The 18208-nt window shown below is 48.8% G+C and overlaps 1 protein-coding gene across 1 annotated transcript in view; it reads right to left on the bottom strand.

Moving 5' to 3' along the window:
- Positions 1–18208, bottom strand: part of RAD54L2 (RAD54 like 2) — a 60506-nt gene that overhangs the window by 15600 nt on the left and 26698 nt on the right. The window contains exons 3-14 of the mRNA XM_036266353.1: positions 11002–11203; positions 9941–10080; positions 9392–9508; positions 8856–9082; positions 7907–8089; positions 7636–7769; positions 6025–6221; positions 4198–4540; positions 3413–3590; positions 1991–2242; positions 1665–1783; positions 368–486 (exon numbers count right to left, since the gene is read on the bottom strand). Of these exons, the coding sequence (XP_036122246.1) occupies positions 368–486; positions 1665–1783; positions 1991–2242; positions 3413–3590; positions 4198–4540; positions 6025–6221; positions 7636–7769; positions 7907–8089; positions 8856–9082; positions 9392–9508; positions 9941–10080; positions 11002–11203 (2211 nt within the window). The remainder of the gene's footprint in view (positions 1–367; positions 487–1664; positions 1784–1990; positions 2243–3412; positions 3591–4197; positions 4541–6024; positions 6222–7635; positions 7770–7906; positions 8090–8855; positions 9083–9391; positions 9509–9940; positions 10081–11001; positions 11204–18208) is intronic.

Below are 18208 nucleotides of genomic sequence, written 5' to 3'. Positions count from 1 at the left end.
CTGCTAGTTCTGCCTCCTCCAGGAACCTTCTCGGACCATCTTCACCAGGGCGATTCTGTCTTCCTCAGAACCCGTTAGGGCACGTGGCAGTGCCACCCTGTATTTGTCCTCGAGCTGTCACATCTCAGAGGAGGACCAGGCCCAGGCCTTCCACTTCTCCGTCCCCACCCGGGCTCACCCAGGCGCCTCCGCCCCTAGGACGGTGCCTCACGCAGTAGCTCCCTCTCAGCAGCTCCGCTCCTGGGCTAGCCCAGATATCCCCGTGCATTTGGTAAGAAGGGCGTGGAAGAGAAGACACAACAGAAGGGAAGGAAACCCTCACGCAGACCTTGCCAAGGCTCCAGGAGCAAAGCAGCAATGAACTCACGGAAGTAGCTGGTGTTTCGAACCCACTTCTGCACTCCTTTCCCCTCGGCACCAGGCAGACAGGGCACCTCTCGTTCCCCTAGGAACTCCTCGATGAGCGCCAAAGTGGAAAGGCTCTGGCTGAAAGGGACAACGTTTGGTTCAGAAGGCTCCCAGCTCACGGGAATCTTGTTCCCCAACAGGCCTACAATTGTGTGTAGTCTTCTGATGGTGGGAGCTCCCACAATCTACTTCCTGTAAGAGGTAACCCCACAAAGAGCCACCAAGCAAGCGTATTCTCTCTAGCTCATCCAGTTACTACCAGCACCCCACTAAAAAACGCTCTACCCTAAGACTTTCTCAACTGGGGAATTCTGGGGTTTAGCTCAGTACCTAGTAACAAATGACACTAGCACTAAGACCACAGTGCAGGAACAGACATTCCAGCTAGCAACAGGCTGCAGGCAACATCACGGGCACCAGGGAGACAGCGCACGGGGCTGCTTCCAAGCCCTGCAGAGCCAGTCTATTCAGAAGTGATCCCTAAAACCAGTAGGCTCTCCCCAAGTTAGAACCACTACTGTCCTTGCAATGTGTCACAGGTGGAAACTCTCACTCCAAGGGTTCCAAGCCAGGCTGCTGCCATTGAGCCCTCACTGGAGCACACTCTGGTCAGAAAAAGGAGAAGCAATCTATTTTATGTCTGTTTCCCTGAGAAGTCAGGCCTTGATGGGACTCCAAGCTCTGGCCAGACTAAGAATGTGACTCTGGAAAAAAATCACATTATTTATTTGGCCTTACATACAAAGCTTAATTATTATTATTTTTTTAAAAAAGGCCAAGAGGGAAAGAAGCAGATTAGACCAAGGGTCAGCAAATGTTTTCTGTAAAGGGCCAGACAGGAAATATTTTTAGGTTTTGCAGACCACGTACAGTCTCTGCTGCACTTACTTTCTTTTCTTGCTTTCTTTCTTTTTCTTTTTTATTTAAAAAAAAAAAAAAAAAAAAAAACCTTTAAAGAAGTAAAATCTAGCTCTCAGGATGTTCAATAACAGGCCACAGGCCAGACTGGGCCTGGACCATAACATGGATTAGACTATGATCTGCAAGGTTAGCCTATAGTTTCAAATTGTTCTCTGCAGAGAACAGCATTGGACAAAGAAAGCAACTCCAGAAAGAGACAAAATGCAAGGTCCTTAGAAGCATGGGTCGCAGAGGCAGAAGAGAGGGGGGCTGACAGGACCCCAGTCGTGCCACTCTGCAGGACCTATGTCACATTACCAAAGATACACGGTGTCATTTGGAAATTTCTCTTCTACCTGAACACGAGGATCTTGTCCCCAAGTTTCACACTTTCCTCAATCAGGTGGAAAAGCAGTACCATCTTGGGAGAGTTCTCCAGGACTCCAGTCTGGTAATTAGTCAAAAGGTCCTTGGCCTGTAAGAGAGAAATGAGGCAGCTTGGAACAAGTCCATGACCAGATCACTAGAAATAAAATTCTCTCCCTCCAAGACAGCAGCTCACGGGTAATGTTTATAGTAACTGGACAGACCTGGGCAGTATAGGGACTGCACGCCCCCACCCTCTCCCCACATGGGCTTTACACCATCCCTTCTCAGCAATGCAAGAATCTGCTGGACTCACCCATTCATACGTGACGATGTTGTTGCCTCGCTCCTGGAAAGGGTTGAAGCCAACCCCTTGTAGGAACTTGGTATTGGTTGCCTCTGCCATTGAAGAGGCCAAGGTGCTGTCCTCCCCCTTGCCTTTTGTTCCCTGTGACGGGCAGCGGGCACTAGTCCCCGCTGAGCCAAGCTCTTCCACGTCTAGGTCCTGCTCATTGGCCAGGTTCTCCTTCTGAAGGGCTTCATACAGCACATCAGGGTGATTCCAGATCTGAGGTTCAAATCAGAGAAAAGGTGGTGCAGGGCAGAGAACAATGTAAGGGTGTCCCAGAGAGTCTGGAACATGTCCTTGCTCAAACACACACCTCCCACAGCACACATGATGCACACCTAAAATTAAAGTATCCCAACCCCCTCAATAGCCAAAGACCTGGACATTTGTTTCCACTAACCAACTCTGATCATATGACACATAAACAGGAGAGTTCACACCAGGGGGCATGCCAGTGTGTTTGTACACAAGCAGAAAGGCTGTGCCACAAGCCTTGCATTCTTACTCTTGTTCAGTAAGGCTGGTCCTGTTTCACTGTGTGGCCACAGTCAACTAATGTATAAACAAGGCCAATGTCTCCCTATGGACAAATGTATCTGACTTCTAGATGACCAATCATAGGTCACTTGACAGACTGCCCCTGGCAGGACCCTGGCAGGAGGTGAGGACTCCTGGGAGGAGAAGGGGGTGGGTAGGGTAGAAGCACCGGCACTGCAGCATCCTCCAGAGCACGCCTGCCTGTCTCTAGAACTGTGGTTACAAGAGAAATATTTTGAAACTCCATCTATCCCCAGAACACACACCTTTGACTCACTTATTAAAGCAGTGGTCAATCAGAAACAATGCCCAACAGGTCAGCTGAGAGCTATCAAAGCAGGTTCCTCAAGAGACAAGAGGGAGCACTTGGCCAGATCAAAGACAAGTGAGTGTTCATCCACTTGTTCCGAGGCTTAGTGCTAAAGATACCTGGGCCTCGCTGTCCCCAGCCCATCTGAAGCATCATCAGGATGAAAGAGATCACAATCTGATGAAATACAGATTCCAATGGAAGGTACCCTAATAACTTGTCTAAGCTATGTAGTTCTTGAATCCCAATCATGCGAGCAGTGTGCCCCACAATTTTTCACCATCACCCACTCTTCCAAGTGAAAAAATCAGTGACAAAGGAAGTGGTTTCTCAAGTTTGGCATAACAAGTTGTACAGCTGAACTGCACACCACAAGGGGCACCACTCCCAGGAACTGTGCACTCGAAGCCAACACCTCTCTCCCTAGAGGTGGCCCCTCTGCCTTTATTCTTCCTTTATCAAGGACTCCCAGCAGGAATAACTCTCTTGGGACCATGTGCATGCTTGGTCCGCATCTCGGTCTCCCTGAGGCCTCCACACACCTTGCAGCACACACAGAAAGCCTTGAGGGGGTTCAGCCCCAGCCAGCCACTGCTGCCACAGTCCCGGAAGCGGTCCATGAACTGTGTGTACAAATCTCGCTGGATCTTGGAGAGGCGCACCAGGATCACATTTTCTTCCTTGGCAGGGAGATGAATCTTCAGCACAGTGTGGCCTCTCCTACAAAGGCAGAGATCAAAGCTGACGAGGCAGTGTGGCCAGGAGGCAGCAGTGCAGGGTAGAAACACCCCGCCTTTCCTCCACACCCTCCACTGGAGGCTCACAGCAGCCTTGCAATGAGGACTGGGTCAGCGACCATTAGGAAGAAACTCATTTTAAGGATGAAAACTAAAGCAAGAGGCAGTGACCTGCCCTGGGTCACTGACAGAGTGACAGAGACCAGGGAAATTCCAGGTTCTTACCCCAACTCGGGGCTGCTCCTCTCCGCTTTCTCCACACATGCCACGTGAACAAGGGAAAACGGGACCGCTGGACACCAGCGCAGCTATGTGCACCGAGAGGCCGACATGGCCACGGCCTATCCTCAGAGCCGCCCATCACTCTGCCACCCGAGCCAGCTGAATGTCAGTTTCTCACCAGTAAGGAAAGCATCCGTGGTAACTACAGACCAACTTTTGAGAGAAGCACTCTAGGCCAAAATCCCAGAGTATTGAAACCGTGGGTACCCACCCTCTGCTGGCTACTCAGGAAATGCTATTGAGTGAAAGGACTTTTGACTTTCGCCCCACTAGGAAGGGCTGCCCACTCCTTCAGGAGGATGGCTCACCTCTGCACAAAGCCCTCCAGGAGGCTGTGCAGGACGTGGCTCCGGTACCGCATGAGACGGACGTCCTGGGGCGTGCTGTCGATACACTGCCCATTCAGGATGGGGCGCTCGAACATGTTGCTGAACTCCTGCCGGGTGCCGAGGAAGTCTGGGCGCACAAAGTCCACCATGCACCAGTACTCGATGAGGTTGTTCTGCAGGGGGTACCCAGTCAGCACCACCCGGCGGCGGGAGCGGATGTTCTTCAGGGCCTGCGAGGTGCTGGCCTGGCAGTTTTTGATGCGGTGTCCCTCGTCACAGATCACCACATCAGGGCCAGGACGGCACAAGGCCTTCTCAAACTCTAGGGAGGGAAGAGGATCCGGAGTCAGAGGGTGAGAGGGTCTGCTCTTAGTCAACAATATGAGAAGTGGGGGCGCACCCTGGAGGAGACAGAAGAAATGAAGGAAGCAGGAAAGCAAGAGTCAGCCCCCATTGCTGAAAAGGAGCCAGGCATCCAAGCTCCTGCGTTTTGGGGTGACATGAGAGCCTGGCCTGTTGACTCTCAAAGTAAATACCTCTTTTTCCTTTCCTTCCCCCCCGACCCCTTTTGGCTAAGAGTAAAACCAACTTGCATTCCTAGGGCTTAGACCAACTGGGCAGCAGAGAGCATGACTTTACAAAGTGCCCACCGAGGATTAAATGAGTCTGGATGAAACTGATGGGAATAATCCAGACACTTCAGTTGGCTCTCACCAGTCAGCATCTCAGCGCCTTCCGAGGGCTGGCTGGTGGAAGCAGCTAAAGGACAAGGTCTTCCTGGACTTATTCCCCAATCATTGCTAAAAGGCAAACTCATCCCAGCTCTGTAACAGAAGCAAACCTACAACAAACATAACCTCAGGATGAAAAAACCTATAAAATGAAATAGTGCCTGGCTGGTGTGTCTCAGGGTTGAGCATCGACCCATCATGCACCAAGAGGTTGCCAGTTCGATTCCCAGTCAGGGCACATGCCCAGGTTGTGGGTCCAATCCCAGTGTGGGGCATGCAGAAGGCGGCCAATTGATGTTCTCTCATTGATGTTTCTATCTTTTTCCCTTTCCCTTCCTCTCTTTCTGAAATCAATATAGAAAAAAAAAATTTTTTTAAATAAAGAAATAGCCTCTAATCCCTAAAGCTTTCTTCCCAAAATGGGCAAAGGCCCCTTAGAAGAGGAAAAGAACTATGAAAGGAACGGCTTTCATTAGAACACTGGGCTGACTCTTTGCTTTATAAATTCATTATTATTATTATTATTATTATTATTATTCTGCATATCAGTGACTTAAGGATTTTATATTTTATTTTCTTTTTTTTAGAGAGGAAGCGGGGGAGAGAGAGAGAGAGATAGAGAGAAACATTGATGAGAGAGAAACATCGATCGGCTGCCTCCTGCACGCCCTCTACTGAGGATCAAGCCCGCAACCCAGGCATATGCCCTGATCAGGTATCAAACTGGGACCTCTCAGTCCATGGGCTGATGCTCAATCCACTGAGCCACACTGCCCAGGCAAAGGCAAGGATTTTATATTTTCTTAATGCTGTCTCAGAACATCTCCCAACTGCTCCGTGAGAAATGGGGCCGGATGGGCGGGTCTCCTCTGAGTCCGTCTGCAGCCTGGCCTGACCACACGCCCACTACCTCAGAGAGCCACAAGGTCATCTCACCTACCTTGGGGACCAGGATTTCTGGTTCAAGACAACACAACTCACACCAACAATGCTTCACGTCTGATGAGGGGCTACTGCAGACACTGTTTCTTTTTTCTTGAAAAACCCCTAAGAGGATCCCCAGGAGACTGCCCACCTCTTCGAAACTCCTGTTGTCGATCTTCCTCATCCAGATCAATGATGACCGGGTGAGAACGTTTCTTGGTTTTCTTCGGTCTACTTGTAGCAAAGGATTTCTTCAGGGTGAGGAGTCTGTACATTTCGTACCCCATCAGCAGCACCCCGCCCTCTGACACCCAATCAGCCATCACTTTAGCACGAGCTGCCATTGTCCTGTAGAGTGAACAGAGAGAAAATAGCATTGCTCCCAGGAAGACTTCCCACAGGCAAAGCTGTGTCAGTGCACACTCAGAACCCTACTGCCAGACTTCAGCGCGACACTGCAGAGCCAGCCAGCTGCCCGAGGGTTCCCTTAGCATCCCAGAGGCTGCACTGAGGATGGACTGAGTCGCGGATGATGGTTAAACAGAAAAAAAAACAGAAATACATTGACACAAGGCAAGCAAAAGTGACAACCTTCTTGGAGGTACACACGACTGTAATGTCTGAGGGAGAGTTTCTGGGCAGCACTTCGGCTGCCCAGGCTCCAGGGAATGAAGCGCCAAGGTCAACCAGGAAAGGAGGAAGGGCAGTGGAGACCAGACGACACTCAGCACGGTCCGTCCACTCCTGGGCAGCCGAGGCCTGGCTGTGCCGCAGGGACCGCACGTGGACTCACTGTCCTGGAACCTGAGGAGGAGGAGCCGGTGAGCTGCCACCGGTGGGGCCGCGCAGTCTTCTCACTGCGATGTGCGAGACCGAACCTCACAGGAGGCAGCTCTGCAGAAAGGAAAACCTGTCTTCTCAAAATCCAGCCAATGAGAGGAAAGGGGGGCAGGGATGGCAGGCCTGGACCAAGAAATACCTTTAGATCTTTAGAAACCAGGATGAATACATGGAGTGGAAATACAAACAATTTTATTTAAATCTAAAACAAAAAAAAGGTTTGCGCCTTTCAAAGTTTGGAAGTTGTACCATTCAAGGTCAACTGTAACCCTGGCCAGGTGGCTCAGGTGGTTGGAGCATTGTCTCATACACCAAAAGGTTGCAGGTTCGATCCCCGCTTGGGGCACGTACAGGAGGCAACTGACTGACGTTTCTCTCTTACATTGATGTTCCTCTCTCTCTCTCAGAAAAAAAAAAATCAATAAAAATATCCTCGGGTGAGGATTTTTTTTTTTAAAAAAAGGGTCAGCTGTAGATCGGTACTTAAAGGAAGAGATGGGTGAGCTGCTAAGAAAAAGAGAAACGTGAAAGGTAAGACATCGGAAGATGGGAAGTTTGTTTGATCATGTTGAATTTCACCCCTGCACACCTGGGAAACCGCAGCCACGCACGCAGTTTTCAGGGTGTGACAGCACCCTCACACAGAACACACGAAGTTTCCCAGGCTACATAACTCTGACTTTACTGAAAAGCTAGACAGAGAAAAAATGAGTAGCAAAAAGAGGGAGGGACACATCAAAACCAAAAGGAATCAGGGCACATGCCCAGGTTGCGGACTCAATCCCCAATGAGGGGTGTGCAGGAGGCAGCCAACTGATGTTTCTCTCTCTCTCTCCCTTTCTCTCTCTCTCTATAAAATCAATAAAAACATACTTTAAAAAAGAAATACAAGGAAAGGGGAGAGGAGAGGGCAGCCTCCTACTTGTGCTCGTCGTTCAGGATGTGAACTTTGAAGAACCGAGGCTGGACTTCCTCCGGCTTGCTGCCGGCTGGCAGGGCTTCGGGCGCCGGCAGCCACATGTTGAACTCCGCCAGCCAGTTCTGAAGAGTGTTCACCTGTCAGAAAGCAAAGCCCAAATGAGAGTTTCAAGGAGCAAGCTCAGAGCTGAGCGTCTCCAGCGTCACAGTGCCCAAGGAGGCATTCCCCCTGAGCTCTCCGGAGAGGTGACTGAGGTGCCTTCCCAAACTCTTACCGGCACAATGGCGAGGACAGTTTTGGCTGGTGTGTGGCGGAAGAGGACGTCGATGAAGGAGATCACTTGCAACGTTTTCCCCAGACCCATGCTGTGGGCCAGGATACAGCCAAAGCCACTGCTCGTCTTAAACCTCTCCAGGGACTCCACCAGGTTGTCATAAAGAAACCGGATCCCGCCGATCTGACAATGCACAGAGACAGAGGTCAGGAGGGCTCTCGCTTCCTCACTCTGGAACTAGTCACAATGAACCGAACGAGCAGACACGACACCAGCAGCTGGTGTGGACAGCTCCTGAAGTTTCCCTGTCCCGACGGGGCTGCTGGCTGGTGACAGACTTGTTGGAGAAAATGCGGAAAAACATTCACCTAACACAGTGGCCCATCCCAGGCAAGAATCTGCAGGACCAAACTCCTGACAGGTCTTTCGCTCAGCCTTGGCCTGCTCACCTCGAGGCAGCCCACTCCATGAGGAGCAGGCCGTACTGTTAGAGTTCTTATGCTGAAAGGTAAAAAAGCCTTTATGCAACTTTCGCTCACTGGTCCTGGTTCCAGGCTCTGGGCCAACACAAACTACTCTGCTCCGTCCTATCAAAGTCCTTTAGACTTCTGACTCCCACGTGTTTCTGGAGCCACGATCCCTTAATCAAAGCACCGCTCTCCAGAGAGCATCTTGATCAGCCTTGCAGATCTCACAGAAGGAAGCTCAAGATTATTAATCCAAGAAACCAGCACCTTCTGCATGGCAGGGCAAACCTGAGGCTTGTCCCTTCCTATTCACTGGGATTCTGAAGCATCAACTGCTTGGAAGAAGGATCAGGCCTTTCCAATAGCTGCTCGTGGTACCAAACAAGTACTTCGAAAGTGGTGATGCCAACAAGCACCAGCCGGCAACATCCACAGCAAGGAAGCTGAAAGGAAACAAAGGAGAGAGTCAAGATTTGCCGTACCTGGTGGGGTTTCACCGCCTGGGCCAGCTGCGGGGCCAGGAAGACATTCTCCTCTTCCGGGGGGTGGTTCAGGTTGACCAGGACCCGCCCCAGAGCATCGCGCTGGTTCAAGACGTCATTCACGTGGGTGCCACCCTTCTCCTCTTCCTCATCCTCCTCGCTGACAGACTCACTGCTGTCCACAATGTGCAGAGTGTCCTCCTCTCCAGAGCTCAGTTCAATCACCTCTGAGACAGCCAACGAGACAAAACAAAAACAAAACCCAGGGAGCAGAGGTGGTTTACTGACACTGTTGTAACGAAAGAGCATGGAAACAAAGATGGAACTTGTCATCACCTATAAAAACTTCTCTCCCAGCTTCGCATTAAGACAAAGGAAAACCGTACATTTACCAAGAAGACTCAGGGACATATGTCACAGTCAGACCTCAACACGGACAAGGAAGCACTGAACTCTTTTCTACTCAAGGGTACAGCTAATCTCTCGGGGTGAACACTGGGTCAGGAGGAAGAGGGGCACCTCTGGCTTGATCTTACCATCTCGACTGCCTTTTTCATCCTCACTGCCACTGCTACTGTCCAGACAAATGATTTCCTGGGCCAAGACCCGAGGAGGCAGCTGGGGCCCATCACTTGCTCTCAGGACAATCTCCTCTGGGAAAAGAAAGGGGGAAGGGAACGTCAAGCCACAGGTGGCACAAGCATGCTTTTCAAGTAATTCGCCCTCCCTCCTTGTCTCACCAGGACCACCCTGAGGAGAGAAGCAGAAGGCGTCTCCAAAACCTCAGCCCTCTTTCCAAATTCCCTTTCTCCCCTGGTTCTTACTTTCTGATACCCATCTGACCACTAGAAAAGGCCCCAATCCTTTGGCATGTTAAGATCCAAAGTTAAGTGGAAAAAATCTAGATAAGATCCATTTGAGGGGCACACTGTCATCCATCTGAGCTTTTTAAGTGAGATTCCTCTGATCAGTGCCCCCAAGAAGCCGAATGACTCGAAAAGGTCCCTGAGAGGCCACGGCCGCACTCAGGTCTGTCCTGGACCGTGCGGGCTCCGAGGCCCTTCCCTGCCACCCGCACTGCTTACCGGGAAGAAACTCCAAGGGGACCGTGGGAATGGGAGCTGCGTAGTCCTTCCGCTGCTGCTCCAGGCGCTTTCTCCTTTCCAACTCCTCCTGTTGTGCTGCTTTGGTAACCGGCTCCAGCTGATCCTCTCGGAGCAGCTTTCTAAACGTTGAAATGAGACAGCAGTGGGTTCACTTGAGATTGGAGCAATGCAACGTCAGGCTACAGGGGAAATCTCCATGGCCGGGCTCAGAGAGCACAGGAGGGAGGAGAAGCCCCATCGGTCCCCCTAAGTCCATGCGATGAGCCAGGTAAAAAGGGGGGAGGGGCTTCAAGGCTCAGGTGACTCTGGCCTTATATATTTTTCATATTATTTAACTTCCTGACAGATGCCCCTGCCAACACATCTCTGCACATAACAGAACAAGAGTAAAAAGAGTAATACGTGATTCATAAAGCTGAAGAGCCAATAAAAACAGAGTTGGTATATGAAAAGTAGAATTATGGATGATTCCATATTATTATTTCCCAAACTTAGAGTGATATTTTTGAACTATCATTATAGTTAAAAAAAAAAAAAAAAAGAGGGCAGAAGGAGAAAGAGAGCATTTATTTCTTTGGTAGATAGAAGGGCTGTTGGGGATTTGAGTAGTTAAGAAAGTTAAAATCTGCTGACTTCTTTGCTCAAGGAAGAAGCCCTGCTTGGGACCAGATAGTCCCCTCCCAACTGAAGTTGAGTTCTAAGAAGATGAGAACTCAACTTCTTTTCTCTCCTCTTCTTTTGAGACATAAGAAAAAAATAAAGGAAGAACCAGGGTCCAGCCAGAGCACCCTCTCATGCCTGGGGCTCCAGAGAGTGGGACACTCCCACAGCGCTCGAGTACATCACACCTGCTTGCATCCTGACGGCCCAGCCTGGTGGTCCTGAGTGGTATCTTCACTATTCAGGGCGCACATGGCTTATGCTTTTTTCGTTTGGAAAGAGGACTCTACTCCTCAGACCAGTCTTCTGCTACCGACAGCCTTCAAGTAAAGGTAATACCTCTACTCCCTCCTTCTCCTCTTACCCGGAGCACAGCTCACCGTATGTTTCTCCTCATGTGGGAGGGCTTCTGCGCTCTCTTTTTTTTGGGGTCTTCGGAGGCTAGGCTCTTGCCTTGGTGGCGCCTAAGCTGCTTTGAAGGCTCAGACTGAGATGAGGTAGTTGAAGTGCACCGCGGTGGCCGCTGCCCATCTTCGTCCAGCTGGGCACACTCAGTGCCATATATGTCTTCCAGGGATGGGTCTGAAAAGACAAGGAGAAAAAGGTGCCAGGGACCAACTTTTACTGGGGGGAAAAGGATGCCAGACACACCTGGGCTCAGACTTGAACTCAGCAACTTATTAGCTGTGACCTAAGGCAAGATACTCACATCTTTCTGAACCTCAGTGGATTCATTTATAAATAGAGGAGAGTGATGTCCACACTTCAGAGCTATTATGAGGACTAAACAGTACACATGCCTAGCACAGACTAGGCTCACAAAAAATGACAGCCATCACTCTTGCTATAGGTGTGCACTGTGATCTGAGTAAGGAAGCTTCGTGGCCTCAGAATGCTCAGAAAGGGGCAGCTGAGCTCCAAATACGGCTCGCACTCTAAGCGGGTCTCATCTGCCAACAGGGAGAATACTCCTCCTTTCCGGGTCTAAAAGCGTTCACTCGTTCAATTTACCAACTACTTAATAATGGCTTACAACACGGCAAGCACTGTCTTAGATGTTTCAAGGAATACCTATAAGACTTCTTCCCTTCAAGAAGTTGTTTGCTAGACAATCCAATTAAAAAATGGACAGAGGACTGGCTGGTGTGGCTCAGTGGTTAGTGTCGATCCTACACCAAGAGGTCGCCAGTTCAATTCCCGGTCAGGGCACACGCCCAGGTTGTGGGCCCAATCCCCAGTGGGGGGCATGCAAGAGGCGGCCAATCGATGTTCTCTCTCATTGATGTTTCTTTTCTTTTTTTTTTTTATCCTCATCTGAGGACATTTTTGCATTTATCTTCAGATAGAGCAGGAGGGAGGGAAAGAGAAAGAGAGAGAGAGAGATGTGAGAGAGACACATCAAGTGGTTGCCACCCACACGACCCCAACCAGGGCAAGGGACAAACTGCAACTGAGGTACGTGCCCTTAGTGGGAACTGAACCCGGGACTCTCTGGTCTGCAGGCCAACGCTCTAACTGCTGAGCCAAACCGGCCAGGGCTCTCATCAATGTTTCTATCTCTCTCTCCCTCTCCCTTCCCCTCTCTCTAAAATCAATATAGAAAAGAAATTTTTAAAAAATGTACAGAGGACCTGAACAGACATTTCCCCAGAGGACATACAGATGGCCAAAAGACATGTGAAAAGATATTCAACGTCACTAGTCATCAGAGAGATGCAAATTAAAACCACAATGAGATATCCCTCACACCTGTCAGAATGGCTATCATCAATAAATCGACAAACAAGTATTGGCGAGGATGTGGACAAAAGGAAACCCTCTGGCCTGGCCTCTGTGGCTCAGTTGGTTGGGCATAGTCCTAGGCACCAAAAAGTTGCCAGTTCAATTCCCGGTTGAGTACATGCCCAGGTTGTGGGCTCAGTCCCCGTTAGAGGGAGTGCAGGAAGCAGCTAATCGATGTTTCATTCTCACGTTGATGTTTCTTTCTCTCCCCCGCTTCTCTGTCTCCCTCTCCTTTCCTCACTCTCTAAAAATTAATAAAAATATTTCTAAAGCCCTGGCCAGTTTGGCTCAGCAGTAAAGCATCAGCCCGTGGACTAATGAGTCATGGGTTCGATTCCAGTCAAGGGCACATACTTAGGTTGCAGTTCGTCCCCGGCCCTGGTGGGGTTGTGCAGGAGGCAAGCAGTCAATGTGTCCCTCCCATGTCAATATTTCTCTCTCTCTCCCCCTCCCTCCCACTCTGTTTGTATCTTTTTATTTTTATTTTATTCTCACTGGAGGACATTTTTGCATTTATCTTCAGATAAAGTGGGAGGGAGGGAGGGAGGAAGAGAGAGAGAAACACATCGAGTGGCTGCCACACACAAGCCCAACCGGGGCTGGGACAAACTACAACCAAGGTACGTGCCCTTAGTGGGAACTGAACCGGGGACTCTCCAGTCTGTGGACCAACACTCTAACCGCTGAGCTAAACCGGCCACGGCTCTATCTGAAGATAAATAGAAAAATATCCTCTGGTGAGGATCGGAAAAAAAAAAAAAAATATATATATATATATATAAAAAACAAAGGGGAAACCCTCGTGCACTGTTGGTGGGAATGCAGACTGGTGCAGCCACTGTGGAAAGCAATATGAAGTTACTTCAAAAAACTAAAAATGAGCCCTGGCCGGTTTGGCTCAGCGGTTAGAGCGACAGCCTGCAGTCCAGAGAAACCCGGGTTCAGTTCCAGCTAAGGGCATGTACCTCGGTTGCAGTTTGTCCCTGGCCCTGGTTGGGTCGTGCGGGTGGCAGCCACTCAAAGTGTCCTTTTCACGTTGATGTTTCTCTCTCTCTTTCCCCTCTCTCCTCCTCCCACTCTATCTGAACAAAAAACGAAAAAATGTCCTCGGGTGAGGATTAAAAAAAAAAAAAATTAAAAATGAGCCCTGGCTGGTTTGGCTCAGTGGTTACAGTGTCAGCCTGTGGACCAGAGAGACCCAGGTTCGGTTCCCACTAATGGCGCGTACCTCGGTTGCAGTTTGTCCCCACCCTGGTTGGGGTTGTGTGAGTGGCAGCCAGTTGATGTGTCTCTCTCACATTGATGCTTCTCTCTCTCTCTCCCTCCCTCTCTCCCACACTATCTGAAGATGAATGCAAAAATGTCCTGAGGTGAGGATAAAAAAATAAAATAAAAATAAAACAACCTATGGCCCAGCAGTCCCACTTCTGGGTATTTATCCAAACACATCCAAAACACTAATTTGAAAAGATATCTGCACCCCTATGTTCACTGTATGCTCACTGCAGCATTATTTACAACAGTCAAATTATGGAAGCAACCTAAGTGTCCATTGATAGACAATTGGATAAAGATGTGGTACATATATACAGTGGAATATTACTCAGCTATAAAAGAGAAGGACCATTTCAACAACATGGATGGATACAGAGGATATATGCTAAGTGAAATAAATCGAACAGAAAGACAAATACACATGATTTCACTTATATGTGGAATCTAAAAACAATAAACAAACAAACAAAACAGAAACAAACTCATAGATACAGAGAACAGACTGACAGGTGCCAGATGGGAGGGACTTGGGGGGCTGGGTGAAAAAGATGAAGGGAGGAAGTACAAACTGGCAGTTAGAAAACAGTCACGGCGATGCCCTACAGCTTAGGGCATATATTCGGTAATAGTGTAGTAACTATGTATGGTGTCAGATGGTACTAGACTCAGCGGGGGAAACACTTCGTAAGTATATAAATGTCTAACCACTATGCTGTACACCTGAAGCTAATATTATATAAAATGTCAACTGTAACTAAAATGTTTTTTTAAAAATAAAACTTGAGTTTTTTAAAAAGAATGACATGTGCAAACTGCATTTTGTTATTACAAACACATACACACAAATACCCCACATGAGACTGCAGACCACATCTTTGTGCTAAACCTTGCCACATAAGACTGCCACCAACAGCCACTGTTGCCTCTCTGCACCTCCTTCCTTCCCTTCCACTCTCTCTGAAACAACAACAATCAACAGAAAAAATATCCTGCGGTGAGGATTAACAAGAACCACAAAAAAATGAGTAAGCAAAGCAGCAGGAGGGGCCTTCCAACCCCACAACCACTTCCCTCTCTTCCCAGGATTCTCTCTTCCAAGGCCGACTTAGATATAGACCCAAGACCCTTCCTGGGTGTTGGCGCAGAAGTCAACCCCTGTCCCAGGAGTACTACTTCCTCGTTCTTCATAGCACCGACATTCCACTGCCTGGTGTTTGGGTCAGGAGAAGGAGCCGCTGCAAGAGTGGGGGGTGTGGACCTGTGTGCACACATGCACGCACACTCTAACAGGTGAACACCCTGGGGACTCACTCCTCTGCAGCAGCACTGAAAGCATCTTCCTTGCCCTTCGCACCGAGAGACTGCTGAAGGTCTCAGGTAGATAATCTTTGCTTTCGAAGACCAAAGGGGAAATAGCCACGGGAGGCACCAGACAAGGAATGTTCATGATGGGACACTGCAATATCATTAACATGAGCAAGAGGTTAAAACATCACTCCCCTCCCTAGTACTACTGGATCCACAGCAGGCCTTTTACAAAAGGCCTCCCAGAGATGGCAGAGTCTGGGGTGGCAAGAAGCATTGGGAATGCAACGCAAGCTTGGCTTGTGGACAGAGTCCACCTGCTAAGGAAGCAAAAGCAAGGTGCCATTGCTCGTGTGTCCAGCCAGACACGAGAACTGAGAGAAGCTCCAAAGTGCAGCTGCAGGTCGGACTTATTGCCCTCCCAAATTCACTACCCTGCTCACACAGTCCTCTCCCGTCTCCACCCACAGAACCACGGGAGGAAAGCGCAGCAATCTGTTTTCCTTAAGAACTATCATTACTTCAGGCCCCTCCCCCCTCCTAACACTTCCATGGCACTGTCACATAACACTACTTCACCTTCCTCCTAACGCGCAGGCCTGAATTCTTCCCTCTTAAAGAGTGAGGCCATCAAATCCTTCCTCCCAAAGGAACAGCAGACTCCCAAAGAGGGGCTATCTATTGCTGAATGGCCACTTTCACCAACACTGCACCTTGGCCTACACACCAGTTACACTTGGGGCTGGGTTGGCACACTTCAACTTGGTGTTTTGCTGGGTCCTCTGAACTGGTTTTGATAATGACCTTTGATGTTCTCCGGGCCTTAATAAGGCCTTTTGTTTTGTTTCTATTTCACAAGTAAATTTATTGAGTAACCACTTGGAGGAGCAGTTGGAGGCTAGGTTGTTAGAGACTAGGCAGATAAGACAGAGTCCAAGCACAGGGGCAGGCCTTGAATGTCAGGCCAAGGGGTTTGAACTTGATCTGCTGAGCCATGGGAACTTTTTGCCAACTGTTATAGCTCTTTCTGCTGGATTTTGCCTTGCAGAGTGAACTGTTCCTGGGAGGAGGAAAAACAGAACCTTTCAGTATCACAGACAAATTCACTATCAGACATTACAACCTGTGAGGTCTGGCTGTGAATTCCTATCTGGCATGGGGTGGAATGTGGCCAAGTGCAGTAGCAATTTTAAAATGATTAGATATAGCATGGAAAATCCTTAGTTCAGACACAGATTTCCCCTTTTCTTTTTTTCGTGCACCGTTCCCGGAGGTACTGCAGTACCAGTCTGACGCGTGGCGTGGACGGAGCAAGCTCCTATTTCATCTCCTTTTCTTTTCTTTTTTTTATCCTCACCCGTGGACATTTTTCCATTCTCTGTTCAGGCAGAGTGGGAGGGAGAGAGAGGAACAGAGAGAGAGAGAAACATCGACGTGAAAGGGACACATCGAGTGGTTGCCACCCGCACAACCAACCAGGGCCGGGGACAAACTGCAACCGAGGTCCGTGCCCTTAGCGGGAACTGAACCCGGGTCTTTCCGCAGACCAATGCTCTAACCGCTGAGCCAAACCAGCCAGGGCATCATCTCCTTTTCTTTATAAAGAGGATGTAGTTCTAAACCGGCTCCTTACTACCCAGCGTTCTTTGAACAAATCCTCAGCCTCTGAGTTCCACAACTACTGTTGGCTTGTTAGAGAGCATTAGTTTATGGATGTGCTGGTTTTGGGTTCGATTCCCAATTAGGGCATGTACCTAGGTTGTGGATTTCTCTCCCTCTCCTTTCCTCTCTCAAAAAAAAACAAAAAACAAAAACAATAAAAACATATCCTTGGGTGAGGATTAAAAAACAACAAAACTTTTTAGCCCTGGCCGGTGTTGCTCAGCGGTTAGAGCGTCGGCCTGAGGTCCACAGAGACCCGGGTTCAGTTCCCACTAAGGGCACTTACCTCGGTTGCAGTTTGTCCCCGGCCCTGGATGGGATGTGGCAGCCACTCGATGTGTCCCTTTCACACGATGTTTCTCTCTCCCCCTCCCTCCCTCTCTCCTTCCTTCCCACTCTACCTGAACAAAAAATGGAAAAATGTCCTCGGGTGAGCATAAAAAAACAAAAACAAAAAACTTTTTAAATTTCAAACTATTCTTAATAATAAAACTGCTATTTCAAAATTTCTTTAATTAATTTTCCCTAAATCAGAATGTAACTTCTCACTACATGCTCCTTTTTACTTTCTGAATACTGAACCATGTGAATCTATAGCCTAATTAAAATAATTAAGTTTTGAAAAATAGCTCTCCCCAAAGTCAAGATTTTAATTCACCAAGAGACACTGAGGAGAAAAAAAGAAAAAGAAAAGGCTTAACAAGGATGTAAAGAGACATGTACTTTGTTAGACAAGAGAGGGAAATTAGTGTCTGCATAGTTTAAACGTCAATGACTATTACCACCCAAGTTCAGGGTCACAGCGTCAGATCTGGTTGCAAATACCCCTGGACTTTCTCCTTCACGTGAGCCAGCCATGAGCAATAACCACCAGAGCTATATACACATCAATAAACACAGATACGTTTCTCAGGAATGAGTTATGAATACCACCAAGACAAACATGACCTGGCAAATGAGCAGCTTTGGGGAAAAACCTGCATTTCACTCTCCGGGTGTACACGGTACAGACACTTTCAGGGCTCTTTCTCCAGGAGTTGCATCTCTTCTTCCTCCTCAATTTATCTGTAGAAACAGAACTCCGCAGCCCTGGCAGGGTGGCTCAGTTGGTTAGAGCGTCATCCTGTACACCAAAAGGTTGCGGGTTCGATCCCCAGTCGGGGTGCATGTGGGGAGCAATAGACGGGTGTTTCTCTCTCCCCCACCCCTTACCCTCTCTCTAAAATCAATGAAAACATATCCTTTGGGTGAGGATTAAAAGAAAAACACAGCCTAGCCAGTGTTGTTCAGTTGGTTGATGCACCAGGAGATAGCTGGTTTGATTCCCAGTCAGGGCACATGCCTGGGTTTCAGGCTGGGTCCCTAATAGGAGGCATGTAAGAGGCAGCGATTGATGTTTCACTCTCACATCAAGGTTTTTCTCTCTCTCATTCCCTCTCCCTTCCTCTCTCTGAAATCAATAAAAATATATTTCAAACAAACAAACAAGACCAGCAGATTCAATGTCCTACCATGTGCCTCCTGGCAGGATACCGTAGGATGTGTGCACCATAACCTATGACA

This window comes from Molossus molossus, unplaced genomic scaffold (genome assembly GCF_014108415.1).
Source record: "Molossus molossus isolate mMolMol1 unplaced genomic scaffold, mMolMol1.p scaffold_m16_p_18, whole genome shotgun sequence".
NCBI lineage: Eukaryota > Metazoa > Chordata > Mammalia > Chiroptera > Molossidae > Molossus > Molossus molossus.
Note: the sequence above shows the minus strand (reverse complement) of the source record. Positions and strands in the feature narration are given on the sequence as shown.